Source organism: Malus domestica, chromosome 14, assembly GCF_042453785.1.
Source record: "Malus domestica chromosome 14, GDT2T_hap1".
NCBI lineage: Eukaryota > Viridiplantae > Streptophyta > Magnoliopsida > Rosales > Rosaceae > Malus > Malus domestica.
The window spans coordinates 5,867,494-5,884,173 of NC_091674.1; the positions used below are offsets into that span (position 1 = coordinate 5,867,494).

The window sequence follows — 16,680 nt, forward strand, 5'->3', positions numbered from 1 at the left end:
CACCGGAGGGTGGTTATCCGGAGCCTCAGTACTTGACAAAACCCCAGAAGGATGAGGCATTGGAGGTTCATCATTTGAAGCTTCATTACCAGGTACAGCCCCAGAGGACGAAGGCAATAAATGCCTTTGGAACAAACCCACAAACCGCTGATGATCAAGTAAAACCTTACCATCAGATTCCTTCATCTGGTCAAGCTTCCTCTTCATGTTTGTAGCATAGTCATGGGCGAGCCGGTGCAACTGCTTATTCTCATGCTTGAGCCCTCTAATCTCCTGTTTGAGACTCATCACTTCAGCAGCCAATGATTCAACTTGGCGGGTTCTAGCAAATAGGCGTTGGGCCATATTAGACACAGAACCTGCACACTGAACACTAAGAGCCAGAGAGTCCTTAACAGCCAACTCATCAGACCGTTTGGAAAGTAGTCTATTATCTTTGGGAGTGAGAAGGTTCCTGGCCACCACTGCAGCGGTCATATCATTCTTCATCACAGAATCCCCAACGGTAAGAGGACCAGTAGGGGATATGAAGGATGGGCGCCATATGTTGTCTGGAGAAGGCGTGGCTGTCTCTTCTCCAAGGTTCAAGTCAAAACGACAGTCGGAGGGTCCAGACATTTTCAAATGTGTTGAAGAAGGAAGAGGTCAAACAAATCAAGATCTTAGAAGTGCAAGAAATGAGCTTCTACTGGTAGAGATTCAAGTGTGCTGTGGAACTTAATGTCAGCCTCTATAAAAATCTGCACTCGACGGAGCTTCAGAAATCGAAGAGGCGTTTGCTTTCTCAAAAGCTGGGCTGCTCAAAGACCACGAGGGCCGATCTCAGAAATCGAAGAGGCGTTTGCTTTCTCAAAAGCTGGGCTGCTCAGAGACCACGAGGGCCGATCTCAGAAATCGAAGAAGCACCTGCTTTTTCAACCTCGTCAGCACCTGTCACATGCACAATCAGCTTTGCGGAAATTACGGGCACTCTGTCGAAGATTTCTGGTGAAGTAGAAAGCACGTGAATCTTACTGTTCAATCACCGCTCTCCATATGCACCATCAACTCCTCGGGTACCACATATAACTTTGTCAAAGATCTCTGACAAAGTTTAGGCACGAGAATTTCGAAGTTCCAGCTACCCTACTATTACCCATAAGGGTAAAGGAACAGCACCACTGCTTAACAACTGGAAAGTCCCTATGTGTGTCGACCTCCGTGTTTTGCGGCAAGACAGGTTGGCAAGAACGTCCAACCTTTACTCACATTCGAGAAAAGACTCCCAACATAATTACTTTCTCAAAAACCGGAGTAGCACCGCTTTCCGAATCTCGAGAGTCAGATCCTCGACGGGATTGCTTGTTCGAAAACCGAAGAGGCACAACTCTCAGAACTTCGAGAGCCAGATTTCCTTAGATAAAGCTTGTCTGTAATCTTCACACGTAATATCAGCTTTCCAGATACCACATACCACTTTTTCAAAGTGCTCTGACAAAATTAAAACACGTGAAGCTGGCAGCTCCCACTACATTGCTGTGACCAAGAAGGGTAAAGGAATAGCATTACTACTTGTTATTGGGAAATCCCTATATACATTGACCTCCCTCCTCAACGGACAGGCAAACCTGCAAAAATGCTCAACCCTTTCTCGCGTTCGAAAATGCACCCTCAACATAACCTCTCGAAATACTCAGCTTTATTTCCCCCCGATAATACCTCAGCAAATAAGCCACACCAAGAACAAGAGTATCTCATATCATCAGGGTCGAAAGCAAGAGTATCCCATATCATGCTTTCTCCCTGTCTTTGTCTTTGTCCTTGTCCACACCTGCAGGACAAGGAGAAAGAGAGCAGTCAGTCGGAACCTGAAATCAAACCTCCACTTTGGAACTGACTGCCTGGAGCCTTTGCCTGGTTGCTTACTTAGCATTGCTCTCGAGTACTCATCCTCAACTGCTGTCAAGGTCACGAATTCCACCGGCAAATACCTCATGACAGTTGATCAGATATTGGCTCTTTACACTGAAGCTGCCAAGCGTGGATGAGTCACTATGAAGGAATGTTCTGAAGGACCATTTAAATGCAAAGGTTGCACACCACTTCTGCCATGCAAAAGATTGAAGCAGAAGGTTCAACGGTGAGCTGAAACAGATCACTACAGCACGACACCTTTCCATACCACATTCATTATTCCGTCAACAGCAAAAGTATCCCATATCATCAAGGTCGAACGTACTCTAGATTTGATGGACTTGTTTTGACCCTCAAATTTTTGAATCGGCCTTATACTCTGAAGGGCACCAGAAAACCCTCCAGCACAGTTCAAGAATAAGCCTGTGGAAAGTTACTTCTTCAAAAGCAAAAGTATCTCATATCATCTCTTATCCATTTGCTTCTCCTTATCCTGGCAGTTGAATGAGAGACAAGGAGAAGGAGAACAATCAACCGGAAGCCGAAGTCAAACCTCTGATCCTGGGTTGCTTACTTGGAAGTTTGACTGCTTACCTTGTCTGTCACCTCTTTCGGCAGATCTCCTAGCTCGGCGACTTGGGGGACTCCTACTATAGGGTTTGTATCACACTTGACTAAGCCCGAAACTACAACTAAGCTTCAAGTGAAATTGATACATTACCTTGTGCGTCAACATCAGCTAAATACACCATTCCCGGATGGAGGAAAGGTACTTCCAGAGAAGGGCAGATGAAGATCAGACCACACTTCGGTACTTAGAAGTTTCGTGATTACTCAAGGGATTGGATCTTGCAAGTCCCCAACCGAGGAGTTTCCCTCACTCGGGAACTTAGGGGAGCACTGTTTGTACCATACTTGACCAATCCCGAAACTACCGAGCACCGGCCAACGCTATACTGTCAAGGACCCAGAAGAGTTCCCCTCCGACCAGGAGGCCAATCACTACTCGACACGTGTCAAGATTAGAAGCCAATCAAAGCGCAGCACGTGTCGACATCAAGAACCAATCATAACATGACACATGTCAATGTGACAAAGCTACAAGTTTTTCTATAAATAGGGGTCATTCCCCCACAATATGGCCTAATGCCATTTTGTGTTAAATCATTCACAAGAACTCACTAAATTGAGAGCTTGATCCTTTGTACTTGTGTAAGCCCTTCACTACTAATAAGAACTCCTCTACTCCGTGGACGTAGCCAATCTGGGTGAACCACGTACATCCTGTGTTTGCTTCTCTGTCTCTATTCATTTACGTACTTATCCTCACTAGTGACCGAAGCAACCAAGCGAAGGTCACAAAACCTGACACTTTCTGTTGTACCAAAGTCTTCGCTGATTTTGTGCATCAACAAAGCTGACAAACATTGTGAGTGTAGAAAATATGTAGTAATTAATAAAAGAAGTTTAAACACACCATAATCATTTATATATAATGAATTAGTACAATATTTTACACTTTATACATTGAATGGTAAGATACATGAGTGACTTATTACCCTTTATTTTTTTTATTTAAGAATTATATGGTTGTGGGGGTTTTATTTAAAATTTATATTGAAGATGCTCTTAAATTATGTAAAATTGTGATCGAAAACAATAATTTATAATTTATATAAGATATATATATACACACACAATATATATATATTCCACTTTATAAACCGTCCACCTCACCTTGCTCTTTTCCATCACCCATCCACCTTGTGTGGTTTTCATGAAAAAACGACGGACTTGAATGCAATATTATTCGTTCCTTCAAAGGCACCAAGGAACGAAAAATTGAGCTCAAAACTGGAATTCATCCTTACAAACATCTGAAGAAACAAGAAGGAAAGCAAATTTGACTGCACAGATTCTTCTTTCATAATATATTGTGATGAAAACATATTACAGGTAAAAGGGTTAATAAAGGAAACAGAACGATCAAAAGATAAACTTTCACACAAAGTTTTTGAGCATTTCTCTCACTTCTTCAAGCACAAGCCATGCTTTATGTCCCCCAATCACTTCTGCTTTGTACTCTCCATCTTTCCATACCTGCAATTACATTTAACAAACCATTTACAACAGTTTAGCTATGTCGTTTAACACTATCACAAAACTTTTACTGCACAGTAGAAAATCTCACCTGAATTGTAGGCATTTTCTGAGAAAACGGAAACACGAAAAAAAAAAATCAATAATATGGTGAATAATGCAAGGATAGAAGTTCATGAGGACGGGCTTACACCTCGTAGTACGTGACAGTGATATCTCAAATAAATAATGTGATAGTAGTGTGTTTTAATGTTCTCACGTGACATTGTATTATTAGTCTGAGATGTCACAGTGGCGTATTAAGGGTGTAAGAAAGTCTCTTTCGAAATGCAAATAGACATACAGAGATATTTCCACGCTTTACTAGAGCTTGAGGTACTTTGTTGACATCAACATAGTAGAATTTGATCCTGTTGTGTTGTGTACATAGAAATGCCGTTACAGTATGGTTCATAATATTGAAGAGTTTTATTTTTGCAAAGAGAGAGAGAGAAAGAGTTACTTGGTGTCATATTCAGCAGCGAATTTCTCCAATTTAGGCTTCAAATAGATGCATTTGCGGCACCAAGATGCCATCCTGTCACAGAAATGGAAGAGGGAAAACTATGTTCAGGTCACCAAAGTTTGTAATAAAAAAAGTTAGTTTGCTTAAATTTTCAGTTTACAAGCTACCAACTAACTCGTGCTCGAATCTCCTTTCTCAATGACAACTAAACGATAAATTCTGTTTAGACTCGCTCAGAAGTGAGTAACTTGCCATGATAAAGATGAAATATTACAAATGTATGCAAGTAGCTTTTGTGACTAGCATCCAACTAAACCTCATTGGCTTCTATAGATAAGAGAGGGAATGTGAAAAGTAAGTGGCCAACCATGCATCCAATCATCTAAGACAAAACGAGAGAGAGAGAAAGAGAGAGAGAGAGAGAGAGAGAGAGAGACCAATCAATGACAACTGGCAGAGAGCTCTCCTGTGCATGGCTAAGAATCTGATCAAGCTGATGACAGTCATTGATTGCTTCCAACTCCACAACCGTGGGACTCGAGGTATCCGTATCCCAAAAGGCCTCAACTTTCAAGTCCCTCTTCAACGTTTTGTTGCCATCTCTGTTTCTGTCCATAAACCCTAATCCAGAAGCTTTTGGCAACAACAGCAAACCGCCGCCATTGCTCCAGAACTGTGGCTGTTGGTCTCTGTGACTGTGACGGACTTGTCTGCTACACAGAACGTGAGAATTGGCTGCCAAAACAGACATCTTACTCCTATTTGCTCTGCTATAATAATCAACACTTACAAAGAAGAAGAAGAAAACGTAAGACTTGATTCGGAGGAAGTGAGATTTTCAGGATGCTGGGTCAGAAAATGGTGGGTTTTATGTTGGCTAGCTAGCTACTTGGGTATTTGGAGCTAAAGTTTGCTTTTTATTTTCATTTTTTGGGGGTTTGTCTTGATTCGATACGGGGAAGAAAGGGTTGACGTTTTTGGAACGCTTATCGACATGTGTGTGCCCCTCAAAATATCTATAGGTGGAGTTGGGTTTGCTGAACCCAATGCAATGCAGGCCTATTTGATTCTTATTGGGCTTGGACTCATCAAAATTATACAAAACGATTCAAATATATTTGTGCCAACATAGGCAAAGAAATGTTAAAGAGAGTCTCTCAAAAGTCGGACTCTTTATTAACTATTTGTTGCTTCATAGTTTAATTTTAACCCTCTTACTAATATTATAAAATATTGTGTTAAAAATATAAGATGACAGAAAGTTCATGCAAAGTCTCACTTTTGAACGAGTTTCCTTAACATTTCTCATATAAGCAATAAGAAATGTATGATTGTGATGCCCGATGTATACGGATAAATTTTGGAGAAACAATAATACTTACATATGAAAATTAGAAATTTTAAAATTCGAAACAATTTTTTTTGGTGAGGCCTCATGAAAATGTCTACTTTTTCAATATAATAAGTTACATACATAAATAATTCTTTGTGTGTGTGTTATGACATTTCTTTTGATTTCACTCAACATTGCCAAAATCTCAGAACAAGTCCTGCTAATATATACATACATACATACATACATATATATTAGATCGTACCTCTAGATTAGAGATGCAGTACCTCAGGTGTTGGTCATTATTTGATTAATGTTCACAAAGCTTCAACAACAAACTTTAAAAAGATTTTTCTCTCCATGAGTGAGAGATCTTCTCTCTGAGTTTGAGAGCCTTTTATCTCCATGAGTGAGAGCAGTAGCAACACTAAATATTTTTCCTCTTGCCGCCGGCCCTAATTCCGAGTAGGATCGGTGGCTGCCCTTCCTTCTTCCTCTCCGCTTCCTTTTTTTTCTTTTTCTGGTGTTTTTCGCTGCTTTCCTTCCTATTTTGCTTTCCCTTTACACCCCAATTTTCACAGGTATATCTTGTTGCCCTCAGATCAAATCATCCATCCATCCATATACATGTTCTTATTTTGGCTTCTACCAACTCCATCTCTGTTCCGATCTGCAATCAATTTTAACCATGAAGTGATGCGGTCTTCAACTGAAAAGGTGCGTAGAGTTCTGGCATTCACACCGGCTCGAGTGGCAACACCACCTCATTCTCTGTGTCTGGCATTTCTGGCAGTGTTGCTCGTGGCGATCCCACGGGCTTCTTTGATTTCTCTTAATCTATGGCTATAATCGGTGAGATGTTATCTGTTAGAAGGCGAAATTCATCTTCTTTCCATCTCTAAGGTGTGGGTTCCTGGCAAAAGTTGGTGGTGGAGGCTCATGACCGTAGTGGAGTGCAGTTCCAGTGCTTTCGATGGTGTCTTTGGAAGGAAGCAGTTCGGTTTAGTTTCTGTGCTTTTTTGTTTTGGGCCCAAAACTTTGTTTTGCGCATTTGGGTGACTATTGAGGTCCATTCTTTTGCTTATGTGGTTATTGTATTTGGGCCTTAATTTGTGTAAATAGTTGTGTTGTGTTAATAAAGTAACCTTTAACAACAAAAAAAACTTAAAAAGGAGAAAATGGGTACGCGCATCATGAACCATAAGAAGTAGAAATAAAGCTTGCTGCCACTTAGTACTACGGTCTAGTGATGTTTCTCTTCATTTGTAAGTGAGAGGTCTTATGTACGATTCTCGACAAATGTGAATTTGAATTACATTATTACTAGTACATTTTGAGGCTAAACCCACCTCTCTCCCCTTAGGCCATCTCCAATGGAGATGGCTACAAGGCTATAGGCCAAGTTTTAGCTCGAAATGTCAAAACCCAACTCCATTGGAGGGCTGGGCCAAAAACAATTGGGACCCACCAGGCCAAGGGATAGCCAAAAGGCTATCAAGCCAAGCAGCCCCTTCGATAAAAAATTAAAAAAAAAATTTAGACAAGTGTACCCTTTTGGTAAAATTAACGGCTAGATAATATCGTTTATAGGGGTGGGTTTGGTTTAAATCAGTTCGGTTCATTTTTTTTTCAGTTTTTTTCGATTCGGTTTTTTCCTGTTCGGTTTCGGTTTTTTGTTTTTTATTTTTTCAAAAAATGAAAAACATTGAAATTTTAAATTTTAACATATCCAACACAATCATAACATAAGCATTCTATCATCAATCAAGTCTTCCAAAGTCCAAACTAACAACCTCACAACATAAAAATCGTACAAATGACTTAGAAAAGTTAAATTGTATGATGTTGTTCAAAGATCAAGGTTGTTTGCTTGTAACTGCATGTTGACAACTTGATTAGTAAAAGTAATGCGTGTGTGGATTTATTTAGTGTGTGTTGGATTCTTTTCCATCACGAATTACCCAAGTAATCTACCCAAAATAAATGTTTATGGATTCTGTTACATGTTATATGAGAGTAGATTTGGAAAAGAAAGTTGGGGCAGAAGTAGACAGTACTATGGAGATGGATGTAGATACTTCAAGATGAGGTTTGGTTCCGAAACCTTATATGGGGGAGAAATAATAGGTTAGGGTTTAGAGTTTTTATAGGCATTTTTTTAATATTTTGAGCTTAAAGTTTGGCAACACATTGGGTTTAGCACATTTTAACTTACAAATTGGGTTTAGAAAATAATACCCAAAACAAATAATTAAATAAAAAAATTAATTTAATTAATTCGGTTCGGTTCGGTTCGGTTTTTTCAATTCGGTTCGGTTTTTTCGTTCGGTTCGGTTTTTTCGGTTTCGGTTTGGTTTGGTTTTTGGTTTTCGGTTTTTTGAACCCACCCCTAATCGTTTATTAAAAAAAATGACTAAACATTGTTGAACTCAGATAATTTTTTACAAATAATCTTTAAATGATAATTGAAAAATATATAAACGATTCTGATTGTTGAAATACATAACGGAATAGTGTTTGAAATGATATTTTAACTCAACTATCTTAAGTTAGGATTATTTTGAGCAAAGTAAATTAGACTAATAAAACAAAATTATTTAGTCTTGCCTGGGGATTTTGTACTTTTAATTTTATTGATGTCAAGAGTGAAGATAGACGTTATCTTTGTAAGACTAGTGGGACCATTATCAAGGGCATAAGAGCATTATCCTTGAAGATAGCCGTTAATTTTAAGAATTATCTACGTTCATTCCTCTTCACTCATAAAGTATTCACCTTTGGTGAGGATTGAATGTAAAACCTCTCACTTACGAGTGAAAAGTAATACCACTAGATTGTAATACCAAGTGATTTACGTAGATAATTCTTAAAAGAGAATGCAGATACTAAATAATTTAGAACATTGAACGACACGAAAAAAAAAGTGATGTACTTAATAAAGTCAATAATTTAGAAAAATGTAGCCATATCTTATATAACCTTATTTTAATAAGGTAATGTTATTCAATTAACCAATAAGTTAAAGAATAAATTTTAGAAAAATATTAAATTATTGAGGGGCTAAAACATAGTTCATTTCAATTAGAGATGATATATAAATATAGTCTATGACACACCCTAACCCGAAGACTAGGACGTGCTGGCCGTCACGTGAGCGTGACGTAACCATAACGCAAGCGGAAACGATTTAATAATAAAATACGAGTCAACGAAAACCACTAAATGCAGTTATTTACAACCTAGCATTCTATGTGCATGAGAGTGTACTAAACACGCATAAACAGAGCATAAGCGTCTAGGTGCAGTCAAGTAGGACCATAACTATTTTACAACACCCTCGGGTGAATCCTACATTTATTTAGTCTGTCAGAACGCCGAAGTAGTCCTCGTAGGCCACCAACGCCTCAACTATCAACTAGAACCTGGAGGGGCGAAAAACAGAAAACGTGAGTGGGCGAAAATAAAGCTTTTCCAAATCATTTCATAAATCCACAATTATAACCCCTTTTTGGAAAACCTGTATACTTTCCCAGAAAAATAGTATATAGCATATATATCTCAACTGTCTCGATCATCAATCTTATAACAGATTCAATAAAGAATGTACCATGCCAATTTCAACAGTTTAGTATGAATGCATTGACATAATATAAATCAGGTAAAAGAAATAATCAATCGGAGGCCCTCTAATAGCCCTGAACGATTGAACCTAGAGCTCAACATCTATCAATCTCACTCTGCCGGAGTCACTCCGCGTGACCTGTCCGGCCTTCTGCACATAAGTCGGAACCACCTAATGTAGTCTGAACGACTCATGGTAATATTCGCTCTAGTGCTTCTCTCATCAATCATCTGTATACAATAACCTAAGGTCACCCACCAGTCATAATCTCACTAACACTCTACGACTGGCCCGTCGTACCCACTCCGCGTGGACTGTACGACCAGCATCTACTTGGATCCAAGGCGAGCGTGCGATGCGGTGAATACTATAAGCACTAAACCATGGTGCAGGATATGAGCTCAATATATCATCATTATCAACATAACAGTAATTAAATACTTACCTGTGCGTCCACAGCACCACCTTACATATATGCATCATACGACAGTTCATAATATTCATAACATTCTATGCATGGCAATCAAATCATATTTCATTTCATTTCACTATACTTTTCATTTAAATTTGATTTCTGGGGAAATCGAGTATATAGGTATATATATAAAAACAAATGCCCACTCACTGGTATGTCGCCGAGTCGTAACCCCCTTGACTCCCCTGGATGTGCTCGTCCTCGTTATAGGTCCCACCTAGAAGTGAAATATCTAAAAAACGTCATTTAACACACAATTAACGTACCTAAACCAAACTAGGTAATAAATTCTTCATACGATGCTCAAATTGGGTATATGAATATACCACAGTGACCTACACAACCTCAGGATCATCCCCATATTTTTAAAATAATTTTTGGAGGTCTCACGCGCCCCCACGCGCCTGACGTGGCACGGACCTACGCGCGGCCCACGCGCAGCCACGTGCCAGGCACACTGACGGCTACAGTGAACGGCGTTAGGAAATATTCCGTCAAATCCTAGTATATTCCGTTAAAACATAACCGTTCCGTTAACGGCGTCAGGAATATTCCGTTAGAAATAACGGAATATTCCTGCTTCTTCTCCGATGGACTCTCGCCGGACTCCGGTCACCGGAAAACTGGGAAAATTTTCTAATTAACTATTCTCACTCGTTTTTCGTCCATTTTCTTCGAATTTTATACCAAAATGAAGCATTTAACATGTACTATCACGTTGGAAGGGTTTTAGGGCCTAAAAACAACTAGATCATACCTTCCAAAATTTCTCAAATTCGGCCAAACTCGAACCCAACGATCCCGACGTCCATTTTGTTCAAACGAGGCACTCCGAGCCTCCTTGGAACTTCCTAAGACTCGTGGTGATCTTGGTTTGGCCTAAAACACAACCAAATCAAAGTTCGTGAACAGTACAAAATCACGGGGCTTTAAAAACTAGGGTTTCTCGAAGTGAAACTCACCTGAAACTTATACCCCCGTGCTCGTGAAGTTCCCAAGATCACAATGGTGATCTTAGATTGGACGTTGGTGTAGAATTGTGGTTGTTCTTGGTGTTTGCCGTGAGTTCGAGTGAGTTCGAGAGTAAGAGAGAGAATGAGAGAGTCTGAAATGAAGAAAGAGAGAGAGAGTGACTAGGGAGATGAGAGAGACAACAAAAACGGGTTTTGGGGAAGGAATTCAGGAGGTAGGACCCTACCTAAAGTCCAAATACAAAATAACACAGTTTAGAAATTTTTTAGGTAAAACAAACACCAAAATTACGCACCTTAATCCCGTTTAAGGGCGTTTTTGTAATTTCACGTCCTCGGAATTTATAATTCCGGGACGGGCTGTGACAGTCTAGCATTGTTCATTTAAAAGTAATATTTTGCAGAGCTATAATTTTAGATGGTGCTATATTTAACCATTTCAATTGAAGATGATCATAACATAAATAATATCGTTTGTTCAAAACAAAAACAAATAAACAAACAAACAAACAAAAAAACTTGCTTCTATTCAACTTTTGTGCTCAGATATATTCACATGGGCCAGCTAGATAGCAGCAGAGAGACCCATGCATGGCAAAAGTTGCCGCAATATAGTACATATGATGTGTAGAACCCTAGATTAATCTTGTGGGTAAACAAACACTAATGCATGTTAACTTTGTACGAAATACATACATTAAACATAGCATGCGAAAAGGTTGTGTTAATCATTGTGGTTATTACAAAAATAAAAAAAATATAAAATAAAATAAAAATCATATCTTTTACGACAATGTATCCATATATAATTACTTGAAGGAGTAATTAGGTTTTCATCCTTATTTTTACTACTCTATTGATTAAAACCTTATTACTTTTCAATTTTTGATCAAGGTCCTTTGTATTAATAATATCATTAATTATTTCAATAATAAAATATTTTTTATTTCTAAATATATTCATTTAATATTAAAAATGTTACAATTAGTATATTTATATTTATGGCTAAATTTTTTATCATATATTTTTATTTTTAGTTTGTACCCATTTTTAATTTGCAACCCATTTTTAATTTGTACCAATTTTCCTTTCAGTTTTAATTTGTACCCATATATTAATTTCTTTTTGTGCCCATATTTTTTAAAGTTTTATTTGTATTGTACCCATATTTTTTTATTTATTTGTACCCATTTTTATTTTTGCTAAATGTACCCATTTTGAAGAATGTACCCATGTTTTGATACAATAATTTTTTGGTTATTTTTATGAATGTAGCCATGTTTACACACACACACACAATAGTATATTTATATTTTAATATTTTTAATCCCACAAATTATGGTTTTTTATTTAAAATCTCATTACTATAAACAACTATAAATTTTAATTTTTAATTTAAAAAATATAGTAACGTACATAGAAATAAATTATCAATTAATTTCAGGGACTTGGATCAAAAATTGAAAACCAATAAGGTTTCAGTCAAAGACTGTTCATAACTAGGGACCGCATCCAAAGTCTCCCTTACTTGAAATACCACGATATCAAGGCGACCATTGGTTTGTTTCAGTTGTAAATTGAGGTCCAATATTTTTATCGAGAACAAAATGATTGTAAATTCTTCTCTTCGTTTTTTTGTTTTCTCCTTTTTTTTAATCAGGTTTATATACATATATATATATATATATATATGTATATAAGGATGTACTATTCACACACTTCTTATTAATTTATGCCATTTGATGTTCTTTAATCTAATCAATCCGACAACCATAAATTAAGAATGTGTATATAGAGTAAAAAATGGACGTGTGGATATCACACCCTTGCATATTTTCCATCTTCAATATAGGTGAAAGTGCAAAAACACGATGAATTGAGATAATGTTTGAATCACATTGAACTTGGAACTCTAATATCTCCATTTAAAATTAATAAAGTAAACAAATAATTAAAATATAAAATCTTATCATCACTCTTGGAAGTATTCTTATCTAGCTACCAAAGTTGTGCTAGCTCATGAAGTCAAGATAGCTAAATTTGAGCAAAATCTAATGACGTAGCTTGTCTATTTCTTTGATCATTAAACTGTGAGCGGTAGGGTGGCCAGTCCGTGGTGAAGAAGTTGTTGGCATGACAATGTTATGTCACGTCATCAATTAACTGAGTAAAATTGACGGAAATTTTAGTATAAAGTATGAAGATGGCACAAAAATTAGACTTTAAGTATGAAAGTGGAACGAAAACAACTTTAGGTATGAAAATTGGAAATTTCACGATCCTTTAGAGTAATAAAGTGAGAATTACCTTTATTTGTATGTTATTTTGATTTATACGTGTAGTACTTTTACTTAACTAGATAAGAAATTAAGGATATGTAAAATTTGAAGTTTGGTGGAATTATGAAGTTACTGATATTCGAGTTGCAACTATGTTATTAGTTCAATGAACTTTGAAATTTAATAACATTGTTTATTTTTTAGATGGTTTAATGTGTTAGAAAATGAAAAATATGCACCAAGTTATGACTGTCATTTCTTGTGTAATTGGACAAACAAATTTTAGAAAATGCAAAAGAGAAAAAGATTACGCCCAAGTTGTTTGGTTTGGTTAATATGAACTGGTTAATGATTTTTGTTGAAACTGATTGGAACTAAATTGATGCATCGTAAATTGATTTGGGTATGATTTGTTGTAAAACTGATCCAATCTAAATCGTGCCGTCTCCTATAATGTTTTATTTGCCTTATATTAATTGTAAAAGCAATACTATATATATATATATCAACTTCTTTCTTAAGGCATTGGATTTCTTCTAAACCCTCAAAATAAGGAAAATGACTTGATAACTTTGAGTTTTAACGATAAGGACAAAATAAAAGGTATAGTAAATACTAGTACCAGGTTTGACTTTTTAGTGTAAAAATGTGGTTTTTGGTTAAAATGAACAGTACTTCGGACTTTTCGTTAAAACTCCGTTTAAATATGTAAATAAAAAAGGATTAAGTACCTAACGCGTCAGCGTTTTTGTGTCATTCCAAATTCGTCCCAACCTTTTTAAACATTTCAAACAAGTACTCAACCTATTGAAAATGTTTCTATTAAGCCCCAGTAAAACGTTTGTTAAATTTACCAAGACTTACTTTGTCTCCTAGATCAATAGAAGGACATGAAAGCATACTATCCACCAACTAACAGTCACCATCACTCCATGAGCCCATCAACTACCAATGCATAACCACCAACTCCAGTCTACAACTCAAGTTGCTAACATCGATAAGAAGGTCATTGAGGTTGCTGAAATGGTATGAACTTCCATAATACGACCACCACCATCTTCATTGTCCACAAAGAAGATCTGCAAGCTTACGAGCCGAGAATCGGCGAATGAGGAAATCACATGAGCAGAAATAAGCTCCTTGAGGCCCTATCCGAATTCTTAATCTTTTTCTTTTTTAGAATATTGTCGTCCTGAGGTAATTTCAATTTGGGTCCAAATTTGTTTATTTTATTTTTCGTTCATCCTCATGTCTTTTTTGAAGTTATTTTTATCATTATTTTAGCGTCCAAGTAAGCTAAAAAGTGAGACAAATTGCTGCCGAATGTACATTTAACAGAAAAATTAACTAGAACTTAACAGATGTGACATTTTCAATAAGTTGGGTATTTATTTGAAATGTTTAAAAAGATTGATCTCAATTTAAAATAATACTAAAATGCTGAGAGATTTTAAGTATTTAATCCAATAATTAAAAATCCATTTACACATATTGTAAACTTTTTTTTATCCCAAAAAACAATTTTGTTTGTCAAAGTCATGTAACAGTGTTGATCCAGATAAAGATGAAAGTTGCGATTTCCCAACTCCCATTTATTGCAAGCTTATTATTGTGAGGCTTATATCACTTTCTCACACTTTTAATGTTAGTAATATGGTTTGTTAAAAAAAAAATCACATTTAGACTCATTAATCGATATCTCAACAACACACTGATAAAAATAAATAAATAAATAAACATGTTATTTTTCTAAATTGTGCATTCAATTTTTTTTTGTAAATTTCCCAACTTGGTTCATGGCTCTTTTTATAACCAAAACCAAATTGCACTTTTATATTTGAAGACTAGCTACTGCCCTCCAAGAATCAACGATACTCTGCGATCCACGGGAACCCATTGCGCACAGATACAAAACCAAAAGTCTTCCCCAAAACCAAAAGCCTTTAAAAATGTAGATTAGTTGTGGAACTCACACCACATCGAACTTCAACCATTCGAACTTCAACCATCCAAACCGTTTATTTTTTAAGTTGCACCTTGTTGCATAAATTAGATAACAAAAATTAAACTCATTAAGTCTCAAGTTTTAGTGTTCTCAAATATACGAATCGGATGATTGTATAGCATATAAGCACAGATATTGTCCCACAAAAATCGAATTGATTCTAAAAGTCTTACTAACTAAATTGAAACAAATAGTAATTGAGAAGCTTTAACGAAAAAGATAGGAGATTTTGAATTAAACTGAAATAAAATAAAGCTTGAATTAAAATGCATGTAAATAATAAAATGAAAACATAAGAAAAGAAGACCTATGGCATCCGAATTCACCATAACAAATTCTACTTAATTCCCTTAATATGTTATGCTCAAGTAAATCCCCGATATTGATGATCGATTTTCCCTAAATTATTCAATGGTCCAAACATCTGGTTGCATCAAAAGTATCCTTACTTGTTAACTCTCTATGACATCTAGATGAATTTAAACAAGTAAGAATCCATTAAGCTCTATGGAAATCGTTGAAATATCACACAAACCCTAATTGCATGGCATCTACAAATAGGTGTTTATGGTATCAAATGCAAGAAGCTAAACCCAAGTTAAGTATGGCATCTACTCTAACTTGCATCAAATCAACCTAATTTAATCCTAGATGGTGATCAAACATCTAAATAAAAATTAAGCGCATTACGAATAGCAAAAGATACTCAATAAAGATGAAAAACTTGATAATAATTAGGTATTCATGATCAGGCTACATCGTAGCCCTAGAAAAGAAAAAAGCTCTTCCCACTTCCCTTCCTTGCCGCAACCCCTATCTAAAATATGATTTTTGGTTCTGTTTTTGGTGGCTCTCTAACTTAATCAGGAGAAGTAACCTCCTTATATAAAACCCACGGCAAGAAGGTGTTCAAGAAAGAAAAATAACAATTAAAACCCCACTAAAATCCTATCACTAATGGACTTTAAGTCCTTATTAAAGAAAAGGAAAAATAAACAGAAATAATAAAAACTAGAAATTAAGTTCTCTCCTAAAGTCCATTGAATAGCATTCCCATGTCTATTTGATTCTAAAACTACTCGGTTTCATCTTCTTGTTGTAATGCACATGTCTTCGCGCAGCTAGTTAGCCTCGTGCTCCACTAGAAAACTCATTTTTCACTTCATTTATGCATAACTTCAGTATTGAATGCCTATAAATTAAAACAATATAAATTAGTGCATTTAACTCATTCATATATACAAATTTCAAATGAAGTATATGATAAAAATATATGAAAATATGCACACATCACACCTCGTAAATCATCTATATAAAATATTAATCAAATCGTAAATATTTAAGACATCTTTTTTTAGTTTAAAGAAATTGACAAACACTTTATTTTCTAAGAAACAATAAAATTTCATCATAATAATTAAAGGCAAATGATTTCGGTTGAATTTATGAATCGAGATTTACAAAATAAACGGTTCAAACTATTGAAATTCGATATGA

At 36.2% G+C, this 16,680-nt stretch overlaps 1 protein-coding gene across 2 annotated transcripts; it reads right to left on the reverse strand.

Annotated features, from left to right (window-relative positions):
• Positions 1 to 3,786: 3,786 nt before the first annotated feature.
• On the reverse strand, positions 3,787 to 5,384 carry LOC103421258 (thioredoxin-like 3-1, chloroplastic). 2 transcript variants are annotated; one of them, XM_008359282.4, is made up of 5 exons: positions 4,936 to 5,384; positions 4,496 to 4,570; positions 4,337 to 4,403; positions 4,085 to 4,102; positions 3,787 to 3,993 (listed from the first exon to the last, which is right to left on the reverse strand). In XM_008359282.4, exons 1-5 carry the CDS (start codon positions 5,247 to 5,249, stop codon positions 3,895 to 3,897), a joined length of 573 nt encoding a protein of 190 aa, XP_008357504.1. In that variant the 5' UTR covers positions 5,250 to 5,384; the 3' UTR covers positions 3,787 to 3,894. The 2 variants fall into 2 exon arrangements, with proteins under 2 accessions (XP_008357504.1, XP_070668496.1); XM_070812395.1 differs by lacking the exon at positions 4,085 to 4,102.
• Between the last annotated feature and the right edge of the window lie 11,296 nt (positions 5,385 to 16,680).

Bases quoted from the DNA above. Each gene is read 5' to 3' on its own strand.
- LOC103421258 (XM_008359282.4), bottom strand. From the start codon at position 5,249: ATGTCTGTTTTGGCAGCCAATTCTCACGTTCTGTGTAGCAGACAAGTC. The intron at 4,571-4,935 runs GTCTCTCTCTCT...TTTCTGTGACAG, and splicing joins CTGCCAGTTGTCATTGATTG to GATGGCATCTTGGTGCCGCA. The intron at 4,404-4,495 runs GTAACTCTTTCT...ACAACACAACAG, and splicing joins GCTGCTGAATATGACACCAA to GATCAAATTCTACTATGTTG.